Source organism: Idiotropiscis lumnitzeri, chromosome 10, assembly GCF_059441095.1.
Source record: "Idiotropiscis lumnitzeri isolate Australia: NSW breed Sydney's pygmy pipehorse chromosome 10, RoL_Ilum_1.0, whole genome shotgun sequence".
NCBI classification, from domain to species: domain Eukaryota; kingdom Metazoa; phylum Chordata; class Actinopteri; order Syngnathiformes; family Syngnathidae; genus Idiotropiscis; species Idiotropiscis lumnitzeri.
In genome coordinates this window covers 21,390,165-21,407,805 of record NC_142400.1, presented here as the reverse complement: position 1 = coordinate 21,407,805, position 17,641 = coordinate 21,390,165, and the positions used below count along the sequence as shown (strand labels likewise).

At 41.4% G+C, this 17,641-nt stretch overlaps 1 protein-coding gene across 1 annotated transcript in view; it reads right to left on the bottom strand.

Annotated features, from left to right (window-relative positions):
- Positions 1–13,043: 13,043 nt before the first annotated feature.
- Positions 13,044–17,641, bottom strand: part of LOC148329652 (eukaryotic translation initiation factor 3 subunit H) — a 76,483-nt gene continuing 71,885 nt past the window's right edge. The window contains exons 7-8 of the mRNA XM_088306216.1: positions 15,843–15,975; positions 13,044–13,318 (exon numbers count right to left, since the gene is read on the bottom strand). Of these exons, the coding sequence (XP_088162342.1) occupies positions 13,224–13,318; positions 15,843–15,975 (228 nt within the window). The 3' untranslated portion in view covers positions 13,044–13,223. The remainder of the gene's footprint in view (positions 13,319–15,842; positions 15,976–17,641) is intronic.

Below are 17,641 nucleotides of genomic sequence, written 5' to 3'. Positions count from 1 at the left end.
CATTTTTCTGCCACGGAGATTCAAGGGGATAATCATTAGATCACAAAGGGCTGGATAACGACTCCAGCATGTGTAACAAATGCAATGCATTTACTTTGTCACTTGAAGCAATACCAGAAGTTGTTCATGATGACATTTTGCTTGCACCCCCGCTGAAGAAATTGGTGGTACGTTTGCAAAGCGTGGTCTCTCTGAGGCACTGTAGTGTATGTGCATCAAAATGAACGCGTTTCAAACTTAGATTGTTACATTCTATTAGACACGTACATTCATTCATTATTTGATCCGCTTCTCCTCACGAGGGTCGTGCGCATGCTGGAGCCTATCCTAGCTGGCAATGGGCAGTAGGCGGGGTACACCCTGAACCAGTCGCCACTTTCCCTTTCATGATTTGATTTTCAAACTCCTGGTTTTAAGGCGAAAAAAACCGACAATTGAAGAGTGCAGACTGTTGTGCGACTGAAAGTGTACATCATGCAAAAATGCTAAGAAGTCCACCTACAAAGCTTCCACAATGAGTGTTATCAGTTCCCAAATGTTTGAGTGTTGTTTAAAGACCAGGTGATGGGCCCATCCCAGGATTTTTGGAATGTGTTGCAGGCATCATAGTAACTCATTAAATACCAGCCATTTTCACTGGAGCAACCCGCTCAATCCCAGCGTTTTCCTGGGTTTTGACTAATATTGCAAGGCCCACAGAATATTGTATTCTAATGCTATATAGACATGGAGCACACCAAAAGAAAGATGAGACTCCCTTCTTTCAACAGAAAAAAAAAGTTTGTTTCTATCTTTTTCCATTCTTGAGCAATCGCCATTTGAAAATAGCTAAATTTCATGAAAACTCCAATCCCTGGGGAAAAAACTGAGAAAATGAGCTTTTTGTAAACTGATGCATTTCGACCATAATTTGAACTTTGACACTATTATTTATGGCTTTTATGACACCTCTAACATCTAAATAATGCATGCCTTCTATAAAATACCAAAAAAAAAAGCACAAAAAATATGTTTTTGATAACAAAATAAATTTATTTGCACATAACAGAAAACGACTGAACTGTTGAACTATGTACAAAAATGAAATACATCAGTGTCATACATACTTTTTTTTTGTGTGATATAAAATAAAACAGTTGCCTTGATGCAAGGGCACACAACATTTTTTCGATTTTCCTCAGTTGCCATCCAGTGTGTGTGACGCCATCCGGAACCACTGCTTCCTGATGCACAACCTGTAAATATAAACAATTGGAAATATATATTTATTGCTGCATTTTATTGCTGGCGTGTGAAGTTTCATATTATAATTTACCTTTCTTTGCACCAACAAGACGAGGAGGAACCTTCTTGCCGCGGGATGCACAATCTGTGAATTGTAGAAAGTTTGTATGATTACTACACCATTCAGTATTGCTTCCTCGTCGGGGAGGAGTCACGCTTGCTTGAAGTGCACATTCGCTCGCATACTTCCTAGTCGGAGTTGAGCTATGCTCGCATCTAACTACACATTCACGCAACATATTCTTCCCGCAAGATGCATGATATGTAAAATAAGTGGATATAAGGGCTAACCACATGTTCAATTGTAACTTGCGAGCGTTTATTTCCCTGTTCGGGAGGAGTTATGCTTGCTTGGAAGCGCACATTCGCTTGCTCACTTCCTATGCTCGCGTCTAACTACACATTTACGCGACATATTCTGCGCGCAAGATGCGTGTTATGTACAATAGATGCATGATGGCTAAACACATGTTCAATTGTAACTTGCGAGCGTTTACTTCCTCGTCGGCGAGGACTTATGCTCGCGTGTAATTGTGCAATAGAGGCGGCCGGACGAGGAAGTCAGCGAGCAAGCTCGCGTCTAACTGCACATTGACGCGACATTTTCTGCCCGCAAGATGCATGATATGTAAAATAAGTGGATATAAGGGCTAACCGCGTGTTCAATTGTAACTTGCGAGCGTTTATTTCCCTGTTCGGGAGGAGTTATGCTCGCGTGTAATTGTGCAATAGAGGCGGCCGGACGAGGAAGTCAGCGAGCAAGCTCGCGTCTAACTGCACATTGACGCGACATTTTCTGTCCGCAAGATGCATGATATGTACAATAAAAGCATGAGGGCTAAAACCACATGTTCAATGGTAACGTGTGAGCGCTTACCTCCTTGTTCGGGGGGGATCTGGTGAGGACTCTCGGCTGCTTTGGCTATTGTCCGAAGGCAGGCGATGCAGGCCGCAAGGCACGCGCAGCCTCTTTAGACGCCTCTTTGTTGTGACGACGATGAAGCGTCATCCTCTCAACCAAAGCGTCTCCAAAGCCTTGATGCTTTTAGGAAGCTTTTTTTTACAAAAAAACATTCCTCGATCGGCATTTGCTTGGAGGATTTCATTGCTAACGCTACTAATGCGACTGCTGCTAGTGCTGCTGCTACCCACGCTGCTCTCCACGCTTATAAGTCTACCCCAGGATCCCGCCCCCCCATTTGTACCTCTGGCGCAGATTCAAGGCGAATTTTCTGCACCTCTGCCCCCTGCTGGGTGATTTTTACATGATTCACAATGCGGACAAGGCTGATTCTCAGTCAGAGGTTGCATCAGACCCTTATGTACACTATGATGCAAAAAAAACAAAAAACGTATTTATACGTCTTTGGTAGAGGGCGCCATTGCTTTAAAAGACGTATTTATACGTCCAAGGGAGTAAATGAGTTAAAAATAAGCTAATACTTGTAAAAAACAATCAAATATATCAGTTTGAACATTAAATAATTTGTCTTTGTAGTGTATTGAGTTGAATATACTATAGGTTGATAAGGATTTGAAAATCACTATTTTTTTCTGTATATACATAGATTTAAAGTTTCACTTCTCAGTTATTACGCTGAGATAAACAACCCATTTCCTGGCTTTGCCGCCATATTGATCTTAAAGGTGTGAGTGGAGTACACACTTTGTGATCCCGGCCATCTTCGAGAGCAACCTGTACAAACAAAGAAAGGCAGCAATAAATCTCACTGACAACATGGGTATTGTTAGAAAATTGATGACCCCTTGTCACTTTGCTTACACAAAGCAGATTCATAAATAACCAATGGGCTGTTTTATTTCTGCCGGAAAATAACCTTGAATTACAAGAGCCGTAACTAAACAATAGACCAACAGACATTTCTTCTTACATATGTTTTTATCTACATAATCAAGACATCAAAAAGGAGGATTAATCACAATATATGTAATGTAATGACCATCACCAGAGCACAGACAGCAGATAACGAGCAACATGTGATTGATTTTTGGCAGGAGGACATCCAGTACATTTGTCTTAGTGCTTTGGGGATAAGAGCAGGCATTAATGATTGAGTGGGATCACGACAATACACTGCAGCCTTGCCTGAAGCCCACGGATGCATGTGACAGACAGGGTGTCATGCCTGGAAAACCTTCTTGAAAGGCTTCTCTTGCCACTGTTGCAGGGATTAAACCTGCCTCATAATGGCTTGTGGGATTTGTGCAACTGCAGTGTGACAGCCATCGAACTGGGTGGCAGCCAGAGATGAATAGCAACAGCAACACGGTGCTCGATCTATACGGTTGCCAATCACATCTTAGATCTGTTGACCTCAAAGGAGAAAAGGAAAAATAAGGCAGGTACAGACCTGCCTCAGGTGGAGTGTTTTTATAGGATGAGTGTCGTTACTCGGCAGGCTGCGTTGGCTTTAAGTGCCTAATCCCATAAATGCTTAATTCCTGCACACTGCTTCTTACAACCATGACAGCCTTGCTTTTCTCTCCGGTTTTGAGGAGTTTTAACTGTATTTTCACAATTACTTTACATCCAGGAAATAGTTCCACACAGGATATAGTTGCCATGGTAATATACAGTAAGTTGCCAAATGCAAGAGCAAAGAAAGAGAAACGCATTCTGGGCTGACAGTGAAATAACTGGTTTCATTATATTCAGCTAGCTGATTTCTTCTATCACGAGCGGCATGCTGAAAGATCTTATGTTTGTGTAGGAGCCCTAATAAATGACTGCTGGGGTCAGAGCGGCACAGGCCGTGCGGGCTGATTAAATGAGACCAAACTTATATCCCTCTGACATCTTTTGGGCTCCTCCTTGAGAATCTGAAGGTGCACAGACAAATCCCATAATCCTAATCAAGTATTTCCTCTTATTGCACCAAAGGAAATTTCTGTCCGCTCGCACAGAGAAAGCCGCCGCTGGCTTCACATGCTCAGTTCAAGCATGTAGTTTATGGGTAAGCTCTACAAATGCAGAATGAGACATGACATCACAGAAAGTATTGCCTCAGTCGGTTGAGCATTGGAATATGAGGATGTTATTCTCATTTTCACTGACTCACAATCATCTCACGGTCAATTTAGCAGGTTAGCGTGGGAGAGGGAATCGCAAACCGCAGCTGCTGCGGTTCTTTTTCCCTACCCTTTTACATGGGCCTTCACTTGTGCCTCCACACAAAACTTTTAGTGGGCACAAAGAGTGACATATTGGCACTTATGGAGAGATGAGTGCCTCCTGCAGACAGTTCATCACTTTTGGGCTTCTGTCGTGTTGAATCCCAAACAAGACAAATAAAGGACATGGTGCCTCCATTTTTTATTTTGACTTGATATCAAAGAGAGAAAATATTAAATCAGCTAAGAAAACCTGGATAAAAATGACAAGACTTCATATTTTTGAGTATCTATTTGTTACGTAGCAGGTTCATGTAGAATGACACAAGCATGGTAGAAGTGTAAATCACAAAAACAAATAAACAAAAAAAGGTAATCACCTACAGTGGCCCTGAAGTGCAAATTACAAAAATGAATAACTAAACAAACAAAAATCATAATTACAAACCTGGGGTGAGATATTCCATTTTGACCGAGCTGCAGGGACCAAGACAACTGTTGGGTTATTGGTCCGTGTGACAAATTGCAGAGAGGCATTCCCTCCCATTTTGGAGAAGGAGGACGAAAACTTTATTAAATAGGATGGACTAAAGCAAGGAAGAAAGTCGGTTTACGTCCGTCGCCGCAATCGCCCCTAACCAAGTCAAGTAACGCCAGGAAACAATTCAAATATATGCCTCAAAGCAGAATGAATTGTAATGCTGTTGCGTGTTGAATTCACCTGAGAATTCAACTAAGAGAGAGGACGAGAGAGACACACAAAGAAAGAGAGAGAGAGAGAGAGAGAGAGAGATAGAACAAGACTACAAAAATACGGAAGCGATGCGTGCGGTTGTGTGAAGAAGCAATTGGGAGTCAGTATAAGAATCTTAAGTTTTGTTTAATTTGAGCGAAGGGATGAAGTGCAATAAATACAGCCATCTCTAAACTGCATCCAAGCTCATCCGCGACTTTGCCTTGTGAGACAAGAGTCTGAGAAAGATTCTGGTACCCTGTGTAACAATAGCTGTGTTCGGCATTGTTTGCGTGTAAAAAAAAAGCGTCTTTCTTTGTCTGTAATGTAGCTAATATCCCATTAAATAACATGGAGACCCACGCCTATTCGTCCGAAGTGGCTAATGTAATGATAACAAATAATAACACATTTCTGACAACATTTTGCTATTGTGGCTTTTAATCAGGTGTGTTTTGTAGTCTGTAAATTTTGGTTAGTGGATGTGAATAAGTAATTAGGCAGCTAATGAGCTTTAAATAATGTTTATGAATTTTGAAATCTCTGCCATTAGCCTCTCGTCACAGATGTTTTTTTTTTTTTTACAAGGATAGAAGCACTTTAAAAAGACTGACTGAAGGGGGCCCAGGTCGCGGATGGGGGACGGACTGGCAAAATAGGGTGAAGCGCTCATCTCTGGCAAATTCTTCAACAGTGCTTGAGGAACTAGAAGGATTGTAAGTGATAAATAGTTCAATGTGCCCCAGCTGCCAGTGCAACTTGGTTGTCAATGTACTTCATTGATAGATGATGTTCCATCCATCCATCCATCTTCTGTACCGCTTCTCCTCACTAGGGTCGCGGGGGGTGCTGGAGCCTATCCCAGCTATCTTCGGGCAGTAGGCGGGGGACACCCTGAACTGGTTGCCAGCCAATTGCAGGGCATACAGAGACGAACAACCATCCACGCTCACACTCATACGTAGGGGCAATTTAGAGTGTTCCATCGGCCTGCCATGCATGTTTTTGGAATGTGGGAGAAAACCGGAGTACTCAGAGGAAACCCACGCAAGCACGGGGAGAACATGCGAACTCCACACAGGATGGCTGGAGACGGGATCGAACCCACGCCCGATGCTGTCTCTCACTGTGAGGCCATCGTGCTAACCAGTCATCCACCGTGCCGCCATAGATGATGTTAATGATGTTATTTATTTTATTTTTTTGGTATTTTTTTTATTTCACATTTTTAAACATACTTTGAAGTTATAACCGAGTCAGGAACATTTGCACTATTCATGCCAATTTTTAAAGGAACAGCATTTTCCAGCATCCGAATTAGTCAGTGTCTACAGAATAAAACTGCAAACATCAATGCCATCTTATTTCCTGAAAAAAAGGTTTAACTGCATTGTCAGCCATTGCGCTGTTAATGTCTAATGATCCAGAAAGCAGAGGTATTATTCATGTTGCACAATAACACCAGGACTCAGGCTGGTTAGTGCACAGTAGCAAGGGCGCAACTTCCTACTTTCTGAGGGGTATGCAGAAACATAACAGGCGCGCCTCCCCCCGTCCAGTCATTTTTTTTTATTCCCTTTTTTTATGTTCACATGTATAAAACACACCACAAAAGGTGCATAATATGCCTTGTTATGCGCAGCCACGAACTTGAAGCATAAGTCTATTGTCAATTAAAAAAAAAATCTATTTTGGTCAAAGCGTGATGAACACTGGAAAAGAGTATTGGTTCGTGCTTGGGTTGATGAACAGCCATAAATGTGAAATCCCCAACTCATAGAGATAAATGACTGAATACATGAGGAAGATTTGCTTGCCACCCCTGGTCTGCTCGACGAACGATCAAAACTCAGGTCTCAAACTCAGTTGAAGGCCCCCCCTAGCACTTGGTAATATTTGTTTAGACCAGTGATTCTCAAATAGTGGGGCGTGCCCCCCTGGGGAGGCGCGGTGCGATATTGAGGGGGGCGCGTGTGACCCTGGGGTACATGCTTTTTTTCCGCCGTACTATAGTACGGCTAAACGATCGTTTTGGGACCGCAACGCAAATTTGAGATATTCAACGCTGCGGTTTGTGCCCCGAGTTTACGCAGTTGGTCATGCAGTACTGATTAAAAAAAAAGCGCTGGCGCTTGTTGTCCCGGAACTAATTTCTTTCGGCGCTACTTGAATGCTAGCCACCAAGCTATCTTGCGTCGCAGCAGTATGAGCTTTATTTGTACTATGTCTAAATCCGTGCACAGCAGCAGCAACAAGCTGCGTGATGATAAATAAACAACCCCACTATCAAGTAGCCTTCTTAACGAGGAGGCGAACGAGGGGGCGCTAAACGTGCTAAACGCTAAAATGAATTACAGAGTAATAAGTGCTTCGATCTACGCTCGACTTTTAACAGAAGTCTGACGCGAACCGTGTTTGGGTGGAGAGCCAGTGGCTCTGAACAGAAATGTTGTATTGCAATCATTACGTATCGAAACATAAAATAAGACGACGGCTACGTTAGCAATTTAGCATCCCCGGCCAGACCGCCATAAGCCACCTAATAAACTAAGTGATGAATTTAACTGGTCCAAGAGTTCCACTTGATCAGAATCAGACTCTTCTTTACCGGGCAAGTACGTAAAACACATGCGGAATTTGTCTCCGGCAGTATGACGTACACTTATATTACAGTAATAAGCAACTTTGATAAACAAGGACATGACACATAAGTATAGAAAGTCTTTCTGTAATCTAAGGCTGCCAGTGGGCAGTAGTACCACCCAATGACAACTATTCAATCATTTGGAGGGTCAAAAGAGCAGAGATAAAGTGATACTACAACGGTGATGCAGATTATGCAGATAATCGTTGCACTATTTATTAAGTAACCAGTAGCAGTATATGTAATGCAACTTTGAGTGTAAAATCTAATAATAATAATAATAATAATAAAGCCCCACAGAGGTGTGCAAAGTTGGCAAACATTTGCATAGTGCCACCAGAGACTTTGAGTAAACTGTTTAGGGAGTTAATGGCAAGAGGGAAGAAGCTGTTTGAATGTCTGATGGTATGTGTGCATGGTTTGAACCAAGGGGAGGAGCTGGAACACTTGGTGGCCAGTTTGTTGGGGTCCAGGAGATTTTTGTGTGCTCTTGTCTTGGTTCTTTGAGTGTGCAAGTCCCCAAGAGTGGGTAGGTGGGTACCGATGACTTTTTCTGCAGTCTGTCCTTTTTTTGTGGCGGCATCAAACCAGTGATGGAGGAACACAGGACTGATTTAATGACTGCTGTGTAGAACTGTCTTAACAGCACTGGTGGCAGGCCGTGCCTCCTCAGCAGCCACCGGAAGTACATCCTTTCCAGGGCCTTTTTTAAGATGGAGTTGATGTTGGCCTCTTGTTGTCACTCTTGTCTAGAGAAAATCAGGACCTGCATGGCACTGAATTTCTTGAATTTCAATGAAAAAGAAACATTAGTTGTGGTGTTTGGGCCAAGTGGTTCTCGTATTTCACATCCTGCTGACCTGGGCCCCCTAGCTCCTTATCTAAAGCCAACAGTCTTGAACTTGGGTCTTAAACTGGACTGTGATTTTAAAATTGACTGGCAAAAATCCATCTTTCTTCATCTTCGGCAGCCGGCTAAGGTCAAGTATCTCCTTTCTCAACAGCACTTTGAAACGGTAATTCATGCCTTCGTCAAATCTCAACTAGATTATGTATATCAGTTACATGTTTTATTTTTGTCATGTTATTAGGTAACTGTTGATTCTCAATAGTTGTGTGCTGTTTTGTTGAGTTTTTGCATAGTATTGACAGTGTCTATAACTGCAAAAGGGCAGTGGTTGTATTGCAATACCAAATCTGATAAGAGGTGGATTAATGGGAACTACTGAAACAAAATAAAAATAACTGCACCTTATTGACAGCATACAGAAAAATGTTTTCAAACATATTGCGCTGCAGGGACATAGGTGGCGTTCTACCTCTTGTGAAGCTTCTGTTTCAAACATTTAATCATAAGGCTGATGGTAAGAAAAAATAATTATGGCTGCATTGATGACCCATTCCATCACTAATGTGTGGAATGACAATTAGTCTGTCTATTACCCCATTAATTCCTTGTTCAAATGTCAGTCAGATTCCTTTGAACCCACCCGTGTCAATGTCATCAGATGAGTTGCCTTGCTTCACCCTCCTTTCAATTTAATTATAATTCACATTTATTGCAGAGAATACTTGGCATTTCGGCTGCATGAAAAGCTGCCGGAGAAAATGTTGGTAATTATCTCCTGCAAGTATTAAAAAAAGAAACAAACAAAAAAAGCTTAAGGATCCAATGTGACTTCATTACAGTGTTTATTTACCGTTAATGTGGAGTTTAATCCCAGATGCCGCCCGTGTGTGTGTGCATCTTATTCAAGGTTATGATACACCTATAAAAGGTCAATTGTCCTTTGCTTTTATGAGTCGTCAGTGGATAATGTCATAATTTATGAGGCAGTGGCCTAATGCAGCACTTGGACTCAAAGCACCTCCCATCAGTTGGCCTTGAGCCCTGTGATGACAACATGATTCAGTCCATGCTGCTGTTTTACTCCCATCAAAACCAGCATCACCTCCCCCGTTAGCCCGACCTCCGCCACCATGTTTGCTTTGCACAATGCTCGGGGCTCTGCTGAAGGAATTTAAGAAGCTTTTATAATTCCCTGCACATCCCAGGATTAGTGACAAGTGAGGCAGTGCCCCAGTCAGCCCTCAAGGGCAACATGGCCCCATGGTGCTGCCTCAGAATTGCAAACAAAGAGCAGTCAAGTTTAACAGAAGCTTCCTCTCCAAAGCCAATCAATACCTGCTAGGAAGAGATGGCTCCCATCATAAAAGGCATCAATCATAAGCACAGGTGTGCCTGTCAACTTAGCAGATACCTTAATTACCAACTTTCAACTGGGCTAAATTAATACTTCCCATCCAAGCAGCGTGACAGGGAAACCGCGTGGTGATTTTATGAAGAATTTATTTGCGTCTCAAGTGCGGCCGCTCTCATAAACATTTATCACTTTGGTCGACTTGTAATTATCGCTAATGACTGCACTGATGGCAAGCAGGAGCAGTACAAGTTATTGCTCGACGAGGTGATGCTGATGACAAGTCAGACATCAGAGGCTGTATTAGATAGCGAGGTCGAGAAACAGCAACAGAGCAGTGGTGTAATTATTATGCAATGAACCACACTGGCAGCTCCTTTATTAAATGGAACCAGTAGAGCCATCACTCAAGCTTCCTGTTGCTGAGCTGAAGGAGACTCCAGCTAAAATGCTTGATGAATGAGCCGCACCGCCATATACGCAAAGGCATTTGAGCCAGCATGAAGGATCAACTCTAAAAGCTGCTCACTGCCACATCTGAGGCATTTAGTTGATGCTCCCATAAAATCACATTAAGTTACTTCACACTTGTTCAAGGACGATTCCAACACGAGATGGACACTGCTGACTCATCACGTTTCGATTTAAATTGCTAAGTAAGTTTGCGTAGGATTATATTTTGGCATAAAGGTGAAAGAACTAGCAGAATGGAGCTTCTGGGATTAATATTGTCCATTGTTTTATAATCATAGGTATTCAAATTGACTTAATTCACTTGTTTTTGATGACTTTCACAAATTAAATCTGTTCAGTATTCATGTCGTCCAAAATACACATGACCTGGCTACAATCATTATTAATTGCAAATACAGTGCAGTACTTAATATTCATCAGTGTGAGGATCAAAGCAAAGCACAGCTAACTTTGCAGGTTAATGTAATGGAACAGTGAATAGAATTTAGTGCCATCTAGTGGTGAACTAACAAAATGTAACGACCCAAGTTGGAAGCGCGTGCATTTTGAAGCACACGCACTTCGGTGCCTTGGAGAGACGAAATTTCGCAAGCCTAACAAGCCTAAATTCTTCAGCAGAGGTGCAAACAAAATGTCATCACAAACAACTTCTAGTATTCCCTCATGTTAGTGCATTGCTTTGTTACACATGCTGTAGTCAATGATGCAGCAAATTTGTGATCGGGTGATTGTCTGCTTCGAGTGGTGAGGCATCCTCGTATGCACTGGCGGAGCATGTTGATGTGAAAGCATGAGATGGGCATTTCGTCCCAGGGATGGAACGTTCTGTCCGCCCGTCTCGGATGGACGCCCATTTTGGGAAAGGGGACCGGAGGTTGAGAATTTTTTTTTAAAAGGACGGACTAAGCAAGGACAGAAGTGGGCTTTCGTCCGTGCCTTTAATTGTCCCTTACCGGGTCAAGTACCCACGGGCGCCCATTTTACTGACAGAAACCTGCCGAGCCTGTCTTGCGTGTAATCTGCCAATACACTACTTCAGACCGAATGTGAAATATAACGATTTATAAAAATAAAGTTTCTTCTCAATATTATTTTATCACAAGAGCTACTTTTGTGTTGTGAAATACTGATGCTGAGTTGTTTATCACTATGACATTGAAAGTATAAAGAAACAGTGATTTCATTTTTGTTTGATGGACGGCTCGTCTTATCTACAACAGCCAATCATGGCCTCACTGAAAATAATTTTCAATATGCACGCAGGTGTATTGCGGTGTTTCTCTCAATAGTGACATCAGCTTTGTAGTGATAAGTGCCCCAAAATCCGTAATATTTGGTTAATCATTCTAATATTTTCAGAAGTTAGTGTGAGCATAACTACAGGTCATACATTTTAGTGACTATTGATAACAGTTTTTGCACATTAATCGTTTAGCCTGTCGTGTGTCGAGGAGGAACACATTACATTATGTCACCAACTAAAGAGCCATTTGAACCGTTCCAAAGCACATTCCGTTTATGCTATTTCTTTTTGGCTTTTAAATTTTGCAGCAGGGCGGCATGTTGCTCTACGTGTTAGCACATCTAACTCCCAGTGGGTCATGGGTTCAATTCTAGCCCATTATTTTATTATTGTATATATACAATTGCAATGAAGTTTGGACATTGATAAACAAAAACAATGCAATGATTTGCAAATCATTTTACGTATGTGTGTCGTATCATGTCGCATTCACAATACTGTCAGGTTTAAATGCCCTGACGCCTTTTGGGAGAGCTAACTGAAATAACTTACTAAAGGTAACGGCCGAAATAAAAAGATGGCTGAGAGTCCAGAAGGAACCAGACATGGAGTTCATTTTCACCGGCCGGCGGGGAGGGAGAACGAGCAGGCAGCTCTGGTTCCAGTTCAGCCGCAACGATCATGACGCAGGTAGTCTTACTGGGCTGCGTTTCACAAAGTAGTTCAAACTTTTCCGTTGTCCGACAGCAGAAAGCGAAAATATGTAAATGATAAAATCATATACAAATACACCAGAGTCGAGGAAAAAAGTTAACACACGACCGTTACGATTTATAAAGAGATTTGCGTTCTTGGTAAGAACATTCTCGCATACGCTCTTAGGAAGACCGCACTTGTTGAGTTCATACTCTGCGTGGGTCATAATCAGAAATGGCCAATGCCTGTCTCTTCCCATAAACAAATGGCACGCATTGTGAATACTCACATCCATTGTGTGCATTTGCGCAAATGGATTCCCTTGCGCAAAATGTGGCCTTCCACGGACGATGAGACTCTATGCAGTGTTTTCTGCGTGGCGTAAGCGGTGGCCTTGAATACACGTTACATATTAGTTACTCGCACTGTCACACATCTACATGTAGTCTGTGAAAGCGGGGGAGTTCATTGTTGCAATGATGGAGTTATGTAATATTTCACCAATAAATGACTGCAGAGATAGCTATGTACCTCAATTTAGATGCTTGTGGTAATGGGATTGAATTAAACAAGAATAGATGAATTGGCCCAAATCATTTCTGGTAAATAGTGAAAAAGCAATAAGGAGGCAATACGAAGAGCTGAAATGCTTTTTATTTTACTCTTAAATCAAAGAAATTTGTAGCCAAAATTGTGTACAAACAACAGATTTTCCAGAAATAACACAACTGCACTTAGGCTCTCTGATTAACTTGGACTTTCTTTTAATGTATTCTTTGCTCTGTGAACTCTTCTCTCTTGACTCCGTTGTCACATCTAGTTGTGTCCTTGGAGAGCCTCCGCCATGAACAGTTTCCCAAGGTTTTGGGAAGTGAATTCCTTCACGTTCTGGCAGTAGTTGTTAATTTGCCCTGTTGCAGAGTAGCCACATATATCCAAGCACCCCACACAGAAAAATGCAATCATTTGTGCACATCCAACCAAGCCAAAGCAAGAAGAAAAAGGGGACGGAAACAGAAGCAAACCAAAATATCAAATTATTGGTGGCAACACAGCAGGATGAAAAATCAGTGGGGGGAGTGGTGGGTGCAGAGCAACATGACACGGCAGACAAAGACTGATTAAAAGATTAATATAATTTCCGGATAATAGTGGCGATAATTAAGCATATCCTGAGCTCCTGTGAAGGGAGCAGAGGCGGCTGAGGGAGTATGTGATGGCGGGTGGAGGATAGGGGGCAATTTAAGATATGACCCCAATTTAAACATACCATAATTTATTGAGAATAGCACCAAAAAATATTCAAAATCAAGGTCGGTTGGGTGTGGATGTTATATGTTGGTCGGAGGATGTTATAAATAGGTTTATGGAAAAACCCAGAATTGTTACACCGGAACGCGCATTCTCCTACTGTGGCTAAATTGGGAGCGAGCCACTTTGTTCGACGACAATAACAATTAAGAAATCATGATGCTCAAAAATAACTTAAACATATGCGGATCATATTTACTACGCATGCTTAAGTCACACGTTTTAATAATAATAATAATAATAATATTGCCTTTATTAGTCCCACAATGGGGAAATTCGAGATTCGAACCCAGGCCTCCTGGGGAGACTGGGTCCTGAACGCGGCGCCTTAGACCACTCGGCCATCCTGGTAGGTACCTAAATTGATGATGAACATGACAACGGCAAAGACAAAATGTATTCTTAACGTAGATGTCTAACAATAAAATGTCGCGTCTAAAAGGCTCAGAATAATTTTCTTTCTTGGTGGAGTAGTTTTGTCAATCAGTGAATTCAGTTGAGGAACAGCTGACTAATTTTGTGCAGCGATGTTTTTTGCAATATACAGTAACAAATAAACGATTTTCTTATAGAAGCCGCAGTTTTCATTTCTTAAGCTCATGTTTATCACTTTCAAAACATTTGAGCGAGGATAACATCAAATCAGAGTGCATAATACACAAGTACATAGGAAATACAATTGTTTTCACTTCCGCTACGATACCGCTATTTGGCCTGGGCTACTGTCCGATTCCGATATGATGATACATGATTTAATTTCTTTTTTAGTATGAATTGTTAGAAGAGACTAATTGTACTAATGAAATCAACACTAAATAGTAAGCAGCAATAGGTATGAGAAAATATGACCCATTTATTCCAAACATATGGGTTAAATTAATTCAACATCAAACGTGAGGATGTAATGCACTTGAATAAAATAAATTAAAACTAAATCAAATCACACCTCTTTTTGAAGTGGTTGTAAACTGACACGCCCATTTTTTTTACAGCCCCTAAAGTTAAAAAGATTTATGACTGAATCACATTCACCGATCTTCCGATTACATAAATTTACATCGTTGAACAACTTTATATATTTTCTCTCTTTTTTTTTTTTTTTTTTAAATTGTCAGAAACATTACCACAGGACTCCGCATGGGAGTGTTTTAGTGTATATTTACTCTTAATGCTTCAAACAATGAGGACCCTATGTGAATGCTGATGGTCATTTTCAAGTGAAGACATTCTCAAGGAAATAATTTGGAGCCAGGTTTAAATAATAAAATGTAACAGTCACGAATATAGCAATTTCAAATCACCCAGAGAATCTCGACAGCGAAGGTTTGCGTGGCTGGTTTACCTCCGTTGTCCCACTTTTGTTTACATGACCTCCGTCGCTGAAACTTGTCAATTTGTACTGTGATTCAATGTCGATTTAGTCCACAAGCTTATCCAGCAATGAAGGTTTAAACATAGTCTAAGGAAAGGGCATGGCACACTCCTGCGCCTGACGGCTCCGGTAGCCTCCGCCCTGAGGTGGGCCCACGACCGTCATGCGGGCGACCACAGAGAGAGAGGCTTCGCTACGACTCTCATTCGACTGAATGACAGCAGAGCGTGCGCTCGTGATTGTTATCATTTCATTAGATTTTTTTTATTGTAATCTTAAAAAAATATACCGACCCCCACACCACCGACATCTTTAGCTACTTCACAGGCATGGTTGTTTTGATCACGTGGGCTCAGCATGCCAAATCCGGCGGCTGCTGGAACCAAGACCAGAAGTGGTTTTTAGAAAGGATATCTTGTCTATGAGTGCTCATATATTAGTGGTATTGGAGGTAGAACAATAAAACCCAATTCTCCTTTAATTATTATTTTTTTAATTAATTAATTTATTTATTTTGGGGAAATATCAGATCGGGACACCCCTAATGCACACAACAACTGCGTGTTGTTCTCAAGAAATTTTGGTAGATATGCCATCCCTCCTTCCTATTCGGAACCGCTTATCCACATGAGGGTTGTGGGTGTGCTGGAGCCGATCCAAGCTGTCGTCAGTCGGTGTACACCCTGTACTAGTTTGGTAGTATATGCATATTGATAATGCGTTGTTTGTTGTTGTTGTTTATGTTCCTGTACCTGCAATAAGTAGCGTGTCCATGCGAGGTGGGGGCTGAGGGGGCTTGAACATTTTGCTGATGTCCTCTTCAGGCAAGGCCGCTTCCCCTCTGCTCTGTCGCTGGGCGTTTTCCTGCTGCCGCCTCTGGAGGTACTGCACAGAAAGATGAACAGACGAAGAAGCAGCATTAGGGGAAGACAGAGAAAATATATGACGATCTAACAAGCGATAGGAAGCACAAAGAAATAGTAAAAAGACAAATCAAAAGGGGTAATGTCAGATAGCAATTAATGGCAAGTTCACAGTAGTTGACAGTCAGTAAATCACCCGGGTTTCTGCAGCTACTTTTGTTCATTTGGTGGGAGAGGAAAGGCTGACAACGTCTGGTGGAAATCGAGGAATGGGAGTGGGGGGAACATTGGGGGTATTTCAGTGAAATGTACATTCGAACTCTGCTTAACAATGCTGTGTTTGCATTTTGCCCCCATGTTTGCGGGGGTTTTCCACAGATACTCATGAAATTTAGGTGCAAACAAATTTGCTTTATTGTTTAGGGTGTACCCGCCTACTGGCCGAAGAATAGCTAGACCCTCCCGCGACCCTAGTGAGGAGAAGCGGTACAGACAATGGATGAAAGGATGGATGAATTTGTTCAACAAAATACCATAAAGATACTAATTAGAACGTGTTTGACAAAAAAAAAAAAAATAAATAAATAAATACACTTACACACTTAAGAATAGTTGAACATGCGACTGATTTTTATTTATATTCAGTACTTAAAGTCTTCGGGGACCCAAATATGTTATTCAATATTTGAATATTTGGTGAGTATAAAGTATTGACTATTTAACCTTTGACACCCCAACCACTAGAAAGATGGAAGCCTAATGGTTCGATCAGGTATTATAACACAGGTGACTAGATGGACCAGTGATTGTAATTACATTAAATAGCAAAGCGATTTCACAACCGTCATTCAGCTTGTTATATGTCAGCTTTTATAGATTGATAGAAACCCACATTTAGAGAATTGTAGCTATTAACATTTACTGCATCGAGGCAATTTTTTCTTTTTGAGTTTGAAATGTCCGACTGTATTTCAATGCAACGGTCAATGTTTAATATCATGCTCCCGTCAAGAGCCTACCCATTTGAACCCCAAAAGTTGAGTGTGATATAAACGATGAGACAAATATTCAATCACAAATGATTATTTTGCTCATCAACTAATTAGATCATACGTTAATTGCATCATTTTGCATGAGTAAGCAGCTGTTCCTATATAATCATCATCTTATCTCGAATTCTTAAAGGTGTAACAAATTTGTGAATAAAGTAAATGGAAGTAGCGTGCACTGAACTTTGATCAAACTTTGCAGCTTGTACAAGCATTCCGGGCATGTTTTTAAACGTGGGAGCAGAGCAACGTAATCCTTTGGAGTCGGTTGCTAACGCGGGCCAAGTGATGACATTGCATTACCCACAATGAGTCTGTTTACACCATGGATGACCAGGATTACCACTACTGAGCATGTGTGTCACAAACAGCCATATAGCCCGTGGGAGAAGCCACAAAGAAAAACAAAAACAAAAATTCCTTCACGACTCATCGACAATTAACTGTATTAACAAGTTGACTAATTGCGACAGCCATATAGTGTGTATGTGTGTGCGCGTGTGTGCGCAAATGTGAGAAATCTTCAGAATTCCATCTTTCATTCCTTTTTATTTACATCTACATGTGTTAAACAGAGCGACTCAATTTTTAAGTGAGCAAAAGTACTGGAACGTGACTGGTGAGTATTTCTCATTGCTC